The sequence below is a fragment of the Miniopterus schreibersii genome (assembly GCF_964146895.1).
Source record: "Miniopterus schreibersii genome assembly, chromosome: 8".
Classification (NCBI taxonomy): domain Eukaryota; kingdom Metazoa; phylum Chordata; class Mammalia; order Chiroptera; family Miniopteridae; genus Miniopterus; species Miniopterus schreibersii.
In genome coordinates this window covers 34,990,977-35,004,567 of record NC_138109.1, presented here as the reverse complement: position 1 = coordinate 35,004,567, position 13,591 = coordinate 34,990,977, and the positions used below count along the sequence as shown (strand labels likewise).

At 42.8% G+C, this 13,591-nt stretch overlaps 1 protein-coding gene across 8 annotated transcripts in view; it reads left to right on the top strand.

The window, feature by feature from the left end:
• DAB1 (DAB adaptor protein 1) overlaps positions 1-9,757 on the top strand; it is an 895,228-nt gene extending 885,471 nt beyond the window's left edge. For all 8 annotated transcript variants that reach the window (XM_081144806.1, XM_081144807.1, XM_081144805.1 and 5 more), the window contains one exon: positions 6,337-9,757. Coding sequence is in view for 2 of the 8 variants with exons in the window: in XM_081144809.1 (XP_081000935.1) it covers positions 6,337-6,381 (45 nt within the window). In the remaining 6 variants the exon portion in view is untranslated. The remainder of the gene's footprint in view (positions 1-6,336) is intronic.
• The last annotated feature ends 3,834 nt before the right edge of the window (positions 9,758-13,591 follow it).

Below are 13,591 nucleotides of genomic sequence, written 5' to 3'. Positions count from 1 at the left end.
GGGTAGTTATGTTCCTGGTTTTATTTTCCCCTGTGCCTTCGTACAGTTGGAAAGCAAGAGTCCTGTCTTTCTTATCACCCTTACAACCATTATCTCCAGCTGGGTTTTTTTTATTGTTAGAAATACCTGCATAATTCTGAGTAGGCAGGGGTGACGTCTGTTGATAAGTTAAAGCGTGTTGCACCACAGTAAGAAGACATCGACAGGCTCAATCCTTGAAGGTGGAAGCTTCGGGGGCCCGTCTCAAACAGCATTCCTGTTTTAGCAATAAAGCGAAATATCTTCAGTTATTTCATTTTTCCCTTACCCTTCCTCCTGGGAGAATCACATGTCTTTGAAAGACTGGGTCAACAGGGACAAAAAAGAATCAAAATAATATTATAATGGCTGGTGTGGGAATGGCAGGTAATTTATACTTCACTGATGTGTTGCTGGACCAATTTTAAGGACAAAATGTTAGCGTTTGAGAAGATGAAAGAGAAATGAAAACATTTATTTGGTTTAATGGCTAAGTAAATAAACTGCCTATCAGACTTTCCCAGCTGCCAAGTCAAAGTAGCATCTGTAACAATAGGGGATTGTTCAGTGTGTCTCCCTTACTAACAACAGATATGGCCATAAATAACAAGTTGCTGTCATTTTTTTAATACTGATCTCCGTAGTAGGAACCCAACACATATAAAATATTACCTGATGGATTTCTAGTGTTCAAGGGAAAAGAAAGCTGAACTTCAGATGCTCGGAGAGGAGGAATCTTAAAAAAAAAATAAGGAAAGGAAAGGAAAGGAGAGGAAAGGAAGGGGAAAAGAAGGGGAAAGGGAAGGGAAGCCCACAGAGTGAGTTCAGGGACCTTGGGTCTGAATATAGTTCCAAAGCAGATGACCCTGGGCAAACATGTAGCCCCTCTAAACCCTGGTCCCTGCATATGGATAAATATGGGCCATTAGAACAGCTGCCCCCCAAGGCTGTCCCAGAATCAGAAGATTTCATGACTATGAAAGTGCTTTGTAAGCTCTGAGAGTAAAACACATATATTCAGGATTATTATTACTCTTCCGTTTTTTAAATAGAACCAAACAACATTCTTAAAACAGAAAGCCGCAGAAAAGAAAAGAATCTGTCCGTTTCACGGCCATAGCGCGCGGAGGGAAGTCCGTCCCACGCCTTCGGAACGCTTCAGGCAAGAGATGCGAAGGGTGTGGCTGAGGGCACCGAGGGCCAGGAAGGAGAGCTAGGCTTTGGACCAAGAGACACTTAGAAGATGAAATCAAGAGGAAATTAAGACTGAAGGGAAATGGGAGGAAGGGGGCATAGTCTAGGGTTACCCCCAGGATCCTGGTTTAGAGGTCTGCGTTGTCAGTCACTGTGCTAAGGAACACAGAGCAACACGCTTGAGCAAGAAGGCATGTTTACTCTGAGACCAGCTGAACTTGAGGTGGCCAGGAGACATCCAAGTAGAGATACCAGTAGGCTGCTGGATATGACTCTAGAGGTCAAAAAAGAAAACCGAACAAGCCTTGCTGCTTCTCTTTAAATGGAGATAAGGTTGCCCAGGGTACAGTCTCAGCCTGACACCCAAGTGAGATCATGTATGTGATACAGAAAAGTCCTTTATAGACTACAGATGTTTCTGTAAATGTCAGCTATTTTCACTCTGTGGTTCTGCCTGGCTGCTGCACGTGAGCACATCACTTATATTTGAAGTGATCTGCAAATATGTGGAAGTCTCTGTTAGCCACAGGGCCCGGCAGCCAGATTCCTTAGATGAACCCACATTCTTTCTGTCCAGTTTCCCTGGGGTGATCCACAGACATTATTGGGTTTCATCACAAATTGCAGTGGCTCTTATGTGCTATGAAGGAGGAGCCACCGACAGGTGATTGTTAGGCCTAAGAACATCTTCAATAAACAGAGTGTAAAGCCATGTGCCCAGACATAAGGGATCTCCCCTCTCTTAGAGAGTACCTCCTCTGTGCAGGCCCTGTGCTAGGCCATCGACATGTATTTTCCCCTTCAATGCTCATTGCACGGTTCACAGAGAGAATTTCTAGCTTCATTTTACAGATCGGGAAACTGCCTCCCAGATGGGTTAAGGAACCTTCACAGAGTCCTATGGTTACCAAGTGGGTAACAGTGAGAAAGGACAGCAGCCTGACAGGAGCCCCTGGCCCTCATAGCAGGGCCTTGGTGTCCTGTTGACCGTGAGCAAGTTCACAGAACATCAGCGTCAGACAAGGCCACCCTATGACCATGATGGGTCAAGACAAGTCAAGAGCACTTGGTAACCATGGCCCAGCACAGGCAAAACATGAGCATTGTCCACATTATTAAAATGACCGAACTTTCTTCTCTTCTACCTTTAACCTTGCTCTCTGTTCTTTCTGCCCTCAAGATAAGATTTATCACAATAATCATACTCCCGCTTCCTGAGGGCATCCAAGCCAGAGAAGAACCTTACTTCCTTGACCCTCCCCAAATCATCTGACATAAGCACAACCCTGTAATAAGCCCTTTCTAACGCCCTCTTATGCAGATGCCCGTGGCTCCCCTCGCTGCAATGAGTAATCAGCCCAACATATTCAACTGCAAGTGTGTCCCTAGGGGACTTTGGCTGCAGGGAGTTGGCAGTGGGAATACTGATCTAGATCTGCCTGATTTCAGTCTGTGCTTTCATTCCTTCACTGCACCTCCCAGGAAGCAGAGGATTCAACTTAAGTCAAAGGTTGGGGGATTGATTTTTGTTTTTATTTGTACCATCTGGTTTTCCATCTACTTTGTTGTCCTGTAAAAATGAAGTGATTAATATGTCAGGCACAAGTGAGCCTAATGTTCTTGAGTACTTGCCAGCTCCCAGTAAGAGAAGAACCGCTCATCACTGGCATCTTCATTCTGTGTGTTGTTGCAGGTGCGCCTCCCGTGTTCTAAGCTCTCGCTCAGCATTTCAGATGCTGACGTGAAAGGTGCAGTGGAGCTCACTATGTAGGAGGTTCTAGGAGATAAACATGATAGCAGGGTAGACAGAGGTCTACACAAGGCCCTACAGAGTCTAGGAAGCCATTATATTTAAGCTGGTTCTGAAAGTATGAACTCCCAGTGCAGGACAAAGAGAGGCCCTGAAGGCAGGAGGAACTGCCCGAGCAGAGTCTCAGAGATGGGCAAGTCCTGTCCTGTCAGGTAGACCAGAAGACCATACAGAAGGTGGGGCATAGGAAAGAAGGAAACCATAGTTGAAAGGCTTCTTGTGCCAACCTGACGGGTTTGCACCACCCTTGGGGTAATAAGGAGTCAGGAGGGTCATTTCAAGCAGGAGATTGGCATGAGCAAATCCATTTCAGAAAGAACATTCTGGCAGAGGCGTAAAAAATCTTTTTAAAGCCTGATATACGTGACCTGAAGGTTGAGTTTGATTCATGGTCTGGAAGGGGCATTTATTAGCTCTAATGGACTATGAGACTAATGGGTCCCGTGTGCCCAGCTAAGGAGCTCTGACCCTACCCTGTGGGCGATGGGGAGCCTCTGAAGGATTTGAAGGGCAGAGACGTGGTCAGATCTGCCCGGAGAAAACAAAAACCACTAGCACGTTAACGTGCGATTCCATTTAAACATTTTGGAGTTTCAAAAATAGCCTCAAGACCCCACCGTGACCTTGCCGGAAGTCAAGTCTGGATCAAATGATTTCTAAGCTCCCCTGTAGCTCTGACAGTCTGAAATTTGGTAACAAGGAAGGCAACGCTGTTGCCAAAGCGGATAATGCATCACAGTGTCAGGCTTGGGGCTGATCTGCTGCCTGGGGTTTCCACGCCGCTGCTCCCCTTCATTAGTGGGGATAATTGAGAGTTGACTGCACTCGTTACCACTGTTGTGATGGGTATTTGAAGCCAAATTCCGGCAAGCAGGGGATATGTGAATATTTATCTCAGCTGCAGAAAGTTAATGCAGTGTGGCATTAATTACCCTGTCTGAGCCTGCTGTCTTCTTCTGTTTTTAGGTGTCATTCTCAGTTGAATAAATTAGTTCCAAAATTAGAATAGAGCACATTGTAGGGTGAGATCAAGGCAGCCTGACTTCTTAGGGCATCTGAAAAGAAGAGTGGGCTGAGGACATCTACCCAGGGAAGATTAATATGCATCCTGATAGCCCAGCGTAGGCCAAAGAAAATGGCTTTTCCCAGTACATGTATTTACAACTCCACCTTGGTTCCACCCACCCCACCCCAGAACACAAACACACAGGACACTTACAAGTTTAGCCTGAGAACAGGTATTGGAAACATTTTAAGACATTGGCAGGGAATAGATTAAGTGCTTAATAAATCATCTTGCTATAGATTTCACTAGATTAGATTTTGAGAGAATTAAAGCCAAATTGGAGTGTTTTTAGGACCAAGGGGCCAGAACAGCAAAGAACATAGAAACCGTATCATAGTCATTCATTAATTCCACAAACCTTTATTGAGTGTGTACTGTGCTAAGTTCACATGTAAGATGGCAGAAGGAACTGGCAAGCGGTGACCAGAAGCAGGGTGTGGAAGGATGGGCTTCTGTACTTTCTGTCACTGGACAGTTGGAAGAAGAATTAGCATGTTTTCATTATGCTTAAAGGGCAGTATGAAGTTCCAGCAGGAAGGGAACAGGTTGATACTCTGTTAAATTACAAAATAGGGTGCCTGGCAGGGTAGGAGCCCTTCTCCCTAAAAGAATACAAACATATGAGTCTAGAAGAAAACATCCCAGATCCTAGTCTGGATGGCATGGTTACTAAGCAACCTTGTGACTTTGGTGAAACAAAAGCTCTCTTCTCTGGGCTTCAGATTCCTCATCTGTAAAATGATGGATCTGGACAAAATTATCTTTTAGCCCATTTCCTCTTTACAATAAAGATGAATAATATGATGTATGAAATACATGAGAAGCAGCACGATGACCTTGAGATCACACACCTCTCTGACCTTTTGTTTTTATCTGCAAAATGAGGACGGAAAGAATAAAAGCTATTCCTGTGACTTTTGGGAAGATAAAATAAGAAACGAGGGAGCTTTATAAACACCAAAGCACTCTACGGCACAAGAGCTTAAAGAGATGGCCTTTTTTTTTTCTTCTTCTTTGTCAGCTGTTATAAAAGACTAGAAAAAGCACTAGACCCTACTTCTAAGTTCCATGTACCAAACTTACTAGCTGTGCAACTATGGGAAAATGACTTAACGTCTCTGTGCTTGACTTCTCATTTGCAAAAGAGGTAAAGCATCTGCCTTCAGGGCTGTTGTGATAAGTTAAAACGTCAGTGTACTCGAAAATACCTAGTGTTGTGCTAGGCACACAGTAGGGGCTCACAGCATGCCATTTCAATCTGATGGTTCAAGAAAATAAGCAAATAAAAGGACCTATACTCACAGGGCAAGAGGCAGGCTAATATATAAAATATAGCAGAATTAAGATGTCACTATGTCCATTTAATTCTGGCACAAACATCCAAGAGTGACAGTGTAAAGGTCAATTTTAATGGAAGCACACCATTTTCTATGTTTGCTTAAGACCTGAGTGTCGCTCTCTTCTGCTTGGCCAGAGCATCCTAGGCATTTCTGACATGAAGTCTTGAAGTGCTTTCAACAAGGCCAAACACCTTTTACAACCTATGTTTGGGTGGGAAGTTTGCTATGCCACATACTGGTAAAAAGCCTTGTGTGTATGTATCTCAGGAAAGCCCCAAAGGACTGGCTGAACCTGAAAAAGATTGAATGGAAACAAGTCCCAGGAGCTTTTAACTAAGAGCTAATGGTACAATTGCTGTTTCTCTTGCTCTAAAGCATGCCCAGTCACCACTGCTCGAAAAACCAAAGAGCAGGTAGAAATAGAATTTCAGCCATATCAAGTGGACATTCATAAAACTTGAAGAAATCTCCACTTGACGCATATAATTGTTACCATTTTCTAAAGACCTGTTATTGCCAAACACTGTGCTAGATGTTTTCTCTCTACTCCTCTCAAGAACCCTGTAGGATGAACAGTATTATTGCCATTTCATGGTTGGGGAACTGAGTCTCAAAGGATAAGAGCTTGCCCACATCACACAGCCTGTCCAGCTTTTTCTACTGTACCATGCTATTTCCCTAACAGAGGCAATCAGTCTCACTTGAAACCCAAGGGCAAAACTGGGTGAGTAGTTCTTCTTGATAAAGTTGCCAAAGAATATGCACCATGATCATATACTCCAAAAATCACCCAAGGTCATCCATCCCACTGTCACCTTTCTGCTCCAATCCCAAACTCTCCTTCCCACGCTGTCTCAGAAATTCCTACCTGGAACAGAGCAGGTCTCACTTTGTCCCTCTGTCCGTAGGAGCTGGAGCCTCTCTATGCGCAGATCAGCAGACCTAAGAAATAGCATCAGTGCGGGCTCGTGGCGGGTGCTTCAGGACTGGCATGGAAATCAGCATCAGACCGACTCTCTTGTATTCTTTCACCTCCCTTCATCCCATGGAGAATTTCATGATTGCCCAATGGAACTCGTTCGGAAAGAGGAAACTAAGAGTTTTTGGCAACCAACGGCAGATATCTATGGCAGCACAAACAAAACAAAAACACACAAAAGTATAACAAAATCATACCCAACGTTACATCACAACTCAAGCAAATATTCTGAGCACCTGACAAATACTCTGAGCTCTCTTAGTATGGATTGAAGATGACCCCCCAGTATGCAAAATCATAATTTCCTTTTTATTTCTCTCATGTTGTCCACTGTAGAGATGTCAAATTTGGAGCAACAGGCCTTCAAGTGTTACAGCAAGGTTGGCACTGACTTCTTTTAGGCAAAGCAAGAGGTCCTCTGTGACCGCAGTCTCATCCTGCATATGCCTTTTGACATACGATGTTTTTTCATCACTCCACGGGGCCTGGTCTACCATTTCCCCCCTTTCCTTCCTTTGTCATGTTTGAAAATTAATGGGTGTACAAATTTTGTATTGCTTTTGACTTTTTAAAGATATTGATGAAGAAATCTAACGGGAAAAACAGTCTCATATGAAATGAATTAACTTGAAATCGCAAGACAAATAAGTGGCCGATTATTCTTTACAACCAGGAATGTTGCCAAAACAACCCTTTAGCTATTTCTGCATCCTGGTGAAGAAAGACCGCTTTCGGTTTGACCCTTCATTCTGCGAGTAGGAAAGGACATCAAATCCCATTGATGAGAAAGATGAAAAAATGCATCTGATTTCCTAAGAAGCTCTAAATTCTAAGTACAATAAAGTGATATTTTTTATTTTTCCGATATCTTGCTGCTGTGATGCTATGCAGACAAGTGTCTTCTCCACGTGCCATTTTCAAAGACAAGTCATTTGCCAAATAATCCTGGTACAATCCTGGTAGTGTGGCTCTGGATCTTAAAAAAACGACTTTCTAATGGAACAATGGTGACATGAATATTCAGAATAACAAACTGATTCTGTGATCACAATGGTTCATCTCTATCTCTTTTTGTACATCAGAAAATTCAAATGGGATTTTTATTTTATAACTTGAAAAAAAAAAAACCTTACCATTAAACTCTTTAAATATTTAAGGGAAATGGCTTTAAGGAGTTCTAATGAAAAAAAAAAAAAAAAATTGCCAGGTGTTGTGTTTTGTTTTTTTTTTGTAAATATAAATGTTAATGAAAATGCTTTTTAATAATGCCATTACACTGTAGAGAAGGTAGCAGATCGAGTGCAAGATGTGACAAGCGTGATGGATGGGGCTCGCTCTCCAGATGTTATTCCGGAGACGCATATGGGAGGAAGCTGGAGTTCAGGGACAGCTGGAGCAGCAGTTGGCCACCCGGCAGCTAGTGAGCAGGAAGGGAGCATGTGACTCCATCACCTCCTCTAGCATTTCCACAAGAGTACCCGCCCCCTGCGTGCCAGAAAAAGGCGATTCGCATTTTGAAGGTCTGTCCTTCAGATTCTAAACCCTCCCGCCTCTCCACTGCCACCTCCCCCCATAGAAATCACTGGACTGTTTGTACATGAAACAGAGAGTTTAAGCTTCCTTTTTTTACATTTATGAGACAAGAAGTGCAGTGTTCGGTTCGTACGTTTAGCACATGATTTTCATAAAGAATCTATATATTTTTGCCCTACAGAGAATTGTTCTACAGGTCAGATGTGTTCTCCTGATGTTCCTATGCAGTTACAGTATGTTGAATTTAGTGGTTTAACACTAAGAAGAAAACTTAAAAGAGTTGTGTGGTTAATTGGACTTGAGGGTAACTACTATTACTTGGTTTTAAAATTTGAAAATTAGAATTTACATTGATGTGATTAACTTCAATAGGCCTGTGTACTTCAGTTCTTCATAGCAATAGAAACGGAAGTGATTTGGAAGAAGGTAAGCTTGCTCACAAAGAGAAAATTGACAAGTCAAGGTGATCGTTACTATTGGAAGCCCCAATTTTACATGATCAGGTCACTGGAATCCAGCTTTTTCCCAGTTAGGTAACTGACCAAATGTCCACTCCGGAACACTTGTAAATGTCACCCTAATGCGGAAGGTCTGAAGAGCCCGACAAGCGAGAAGGGCCATTTACCTCCCTCTGTAGCGATCACTCGTTGGTCCACGTGACTTCTCCACAATCGTGAGTACATTTTATGACCAGGTCATCTTTTCACGTGAAGGGGGAAATGGGAAAGGCAAGTTAACCATAAGAGTTGTCCTGAAACCAGTCTGATGGTGTTTTCTGGGGATTTGATAAGATGCGCAGTCCCCTGAGGAAACGGCTTACATTGCTGTGTTGTCCGTGATTCGGACTCTAAACAAGTGGTGCTATCCTCTCCCTCGATGTGGCTGTCCTGAGCTTGTCCAGCAGTATCACACCTTTGCACGGATCCTTTGGGTCGCTTCTAATGTGTTCAAAGTGAACCCTGGCGGATATTGCTGCATCAGTGAAGCATCTAGAGCCAGTTTCATTGCAGAAGGTGACAGGCCAGTGGACTTACCAGTCATTGAATGCGATTGAAAATGTAACTGGCTCTGAACTTAAAGATGGCCTGTGTGATGCATTCCAGTGAGGGAAATAAAGTCAAGATTTGAAACTGCTATCCATGTGATCATTGGCAGAATTCTGATTTTTAGCGAGCACTGTTTGGCGAGCTCAGAAGCATTGTATCCTATCCCAGGAGTACAGCAAAATTTCCAAATAAGAGCTGAGGTGCCAACACCAAAAGGGGAGTCTGCACAGTTCCAGTTAGATTGATGGGAAAATCTATGTGTACAGCTGTTAATTTCTCATCCTCTGCTAGCACTAAATTTGTCACTTTAAATTTTGAAACCAGGGAAACGCCACCTGTCATTCTGTCCCCGTTCCCCATAGCTCTTCAATCTTCACATGCCGCAAGACTTTTTTGATAATTCGTGCTCATCCAGTGTCTGCTGAAACCCATCATGTCATGTACCAGGCACCTTCTTAAAAAAACAAAACAAAAAAAAAAACACACACACAAAAAAAACAATGTTTACTCTGTGGGTTTGGTTCATTTCAATTTCTGCGTTCTGACACATATTTTTTTAATAAAGATGAGAAAGAAAAAATGACTGTTGCCGTACATTTCTAGACCTACTTTAACTTTACCTCAGATGACAGTTTGTTAACATATATGGACACATTATTTTTAACTTTATGTACAATGCATTCAACAGAACAGCGAAATTTTTAGAAATTTTCCATTAATTTCTGTAACACACCATGTAAAACTTACAAATAAACATGTTTGAGAACAACAGCTTAGCTTGATTTTATTCCCCCTGTTTCTACCGGATGCCCAGGCAGGGGTCGGAAGAGGAGACGCTCTGCGGAAGCGGCCACCGGCCAGGGGAGGCCTGTCCCCTGCTGCGGGAGTGGGGTCGGCCCGCCTCCAGCCGAAGCCGGGAAGCGCGCAGGCCGGAGGCCGCTGTCGGGACGCGCGCGCCCTGGGATGATGCGTGGGGTCGCGTTCAGCATGGAGCTTCCAAGGCGGGAAGGACCCAGGGACCACCCTGTGGATTTAGGAATTCTCCTGTAAAAAAGCAAAAACAAAAAAACCCTCTTAAACTGTTGGTTGTTAAGCCAAGGTTTAATCTCGACTCTCAAAGAGTTCGCCGTAGTTCATTGCAAAGTCAGTTGCTTTAAGGGACCCAAAGAAGGGAGCATTTTGTTTTCTTCGCATTCCCCACACACTCCATACCAAAAAACAAGTCCTCAGCTGGACCTTGACTTTTATATGTATTGAAGAACAGTAAAAATATGTATAGGTGTGTGTATATATATATATATTTGAGTGTATGCATATATGTGTGTGTGTCATTCTCATTTGCTCTTGTTACTAAGTCAGTCTGTCTAGCCAATAATCAGCCAGATTACAGATTGCAATGAGGTCATTGAGATGCCAGGAAACGCCTCTGTTGAGGAATGGTTGTGTTAATGGTCGCGCAATCTGGGCTCCTTATGCAGAAAGTATTAAACACATGTTATCACCAACTTTGCAAAACTGAGAGAACAGCTCTTCTGAATAACTACAGTGGCTTACACTTGTTGAGCAACTACTATGTGCCTGCTGGGCGCTAGACAACATGAACTGGGAGATATTACCCCTCATTTATAGATAAAGAAACTGAGACTCAGAGAGACAGAATGAACGACTTGGTAGAGTTGAGATTTGAATTTTGAGTCTTTATTCATAGTTGATTTTCATTTTTAAAAATCGCTGGATATTCACTCTTTTAAATAGTTCATGTAGACTTGTTGAAAAGCGTTAATGTCCTTTGCCTCTTCCCAGACCTGTTGTTGGTCTTTGGTATTAAGGTAGGTGTCTAAGTTCCTCCAGTTTCAAGTAAAAATAAAAGTTGATTAGATGGTACTCTCTTAGGTATGTTGCTAGATACGTAGTTTCTCCTTTAATTGGCACTTTTGAAAGGATGTGCGTCTGAGGGATAAAGAATATGCCTTTTGCCCAGCTAGTTCAAATTCAGCGGAAACCAAGCACTGGTGATTTACTTCTCCCACCTAAGGAGATCTTGAAGAAGTGGCAGATTCAAAGGTGTCCTGTTTAAGTGCTAGGAGGACACCAAAAGGCATCAGGCAGCCATTTCTGCTTTCATTTCATGCCCGACAGCAAATCCTTGTTGTTTTGACAGTAAATGTTTTTTTTGTTTTACTCCAAATGACAGTAAGAAAAACACCTAGAATAAAAACAGGTTTCATTGAAATCAACCTTCAGAGCTTTGAAAGCTTTTAAAAGATGTTTAAATTCAAGGGTAATGCAAGCAATGGTGCCTGAAAGGTTTTTTTTTTTAAAGGATGTAAATAGTTGTCAAGCCATTTGGTGACCAGTTCTCAGTATTTATGTTGAAATATGTATAACAGTTCCTATTATTATTTCTAAATCCTTACACAAACCCTGAGGGGAAAGAAGTATGCTGCCCATTTTACAGCTTAGGAAACTGAAACTCAGAGGTGTTAGGAAACAGCTGTCAGTCAGCAGAGCCAAGGAGCTCACCCAGAGGCTGAGTCCTGGCTGCTCCCGTCTGCAGGGTTTCCGTGATGTCAAATGGCTCTTGCACCTTCTGTAAAACAGTCTGAGTCTCTCTGTGTTTAATTCCAAGTGGTGTCTATGCCATTAGAAAAATCACACTGTGAATTGCCCTGACTGATTAGTACAGAAATGGATTCTCAAGTGAAATGACTGCAGGTATTTTAAAACAAAAGACAAATTCAGTTTTCTTCTCAAGAACAGTAATAGCTCTAACCCAATCTAATGAATATTTAATTTCGAAACAAAATCCTCGCATTCACCTTTATCTTCCGAGGTGCAGGGATCTGAAGAAGGAACCTTTTTGAAAGAGCTTTCTGTTCATCCTTTGCTGAAGAATATGAATGACTGCCAAGTGGAAAATGTCTAAATATTCTTGCGAGACGGCAGCCTCTGGTGACTTGGGTCTTTAATCTTCTGAGCAACCTCTTGCTACTTCTATCACTCACGCTGGGGTCGCAGCCTGGAGAGGGGAGCAAGCAGGAATGGTTGGAGACGGAATGAGCAGCAGCCAGGGCTGGCAGACTGTCAACAGGAAAATGCTAAACTGTCCTTCATGCCACTTGCAGCGGCTCCACCGGGCCTTCCCTTTGGGGATGCGGGGAACCCTGAAGTCTGTCTCGTTTAGATTATAGGTCAGGGTCACTCACCTGGAGCTCACAGCCATGAGCTCATAAATCTAGGAACTTAGTTATTAAAGGAAAGTTGTTTCCTCTTACCTGCCTCGTACCTTTTCAGACCTCCATGGAAGGAAACAGAAAGTGGTCCGGAATCCCACCACCCAAGTGTATTTACCCTTTCAGGAGGAATCAGCTTCACTGTGTAAACTAAAAGTAAGGGAAACCTCACCCAGTGGTCGGCCCACTTTTATCAGAAGAAAGATGCAGAGGCCAAGCAGGCAGATAGATAGTCCATCATCTCCTTCCTCTTGTGCACTAAACTTGGGCAGAACCCGGGAAGTAGAGGATTTGACCAGATCTCCACCCTTCGCCTGTTGCTTGTCGCTTTTCTCAGGTAAGTGGAGCACACTGTCTTTACGGACAAGGCAATTTGGAGTCACTTCCAGAAAATGGACTCAATTCAGAAAGTGTTGGTTTAGGTTCTGGCTCAGCAACTTGCCAGTTGACTGACCTCAGACAAGTCGCTGAACGCTTGGTAACATTCAGTTCACTCGCGTGTAGAGTTGAGACAATACTACCTACCTTATAGGGCTATTATGAGAAATAAACCTGATCATTCCCAACCCGGGACATAATAAATGTTCAATACATGACCTGTTATTAATATCAAAGAAAGTTGGATAGCTATTGTGTGTTTTTGTGCTTAATCCTTTCACTGTATTCTTAATGCTCTCACGTCTACTATCTCAGCACGGACCTCTACCGAGTGCGCAGGATGACAGCAAGTGATTGTTGTCTCTATTGTGTTGTCAAAGAAAGGCGAAGAAGCATACACCTACCTCTTTGAAATTTTTTACTGGCAAAGTTTAAAGCAAAACTGGATTATGAGTTTGTTCATGTAACAATGAGTTGTGAAGCACAGGCTATGTGTCAGGTACTGTAATAAGCACTGGAGATTCAGAAAAGAAATTATAGGATGCATATATGACTGTCCCCACTCCAAGAAAGTCAGACTTTAGTGGGAAAAATGGGTTAATAGATGAATAAATTATAGTAGGAATAGGGCTAGAATCAAAGCAGGTGCTAATCCTGTGGGAATGGTGGGAGAAGGCTGTGGAGAAGTGTTGATGGTTAAGGTGGGTCTTAGATGAGTTGGAGTTCACCAGGAGGTGATGCCAGCAGAGGGAAAAGCATTGGCAGAACTGGCAGGACCAGTGAGCCTGGAGTGGCTGTAAATGAAGGGGAAAAACGACACCCTACTTAAGCTATTGAGTGACACAGAAAAACCAGTTTCTCAATTCATATTTCAAAGCTAGGATGATAAAACGTCAAAAAAGTAATCCAAATTACAGCCTAATCTTCTAATGAATAATCAGAAATTTCTAAATTAAATGTTAGCAAATTAAACACCGCTGTAAACCATGACTAA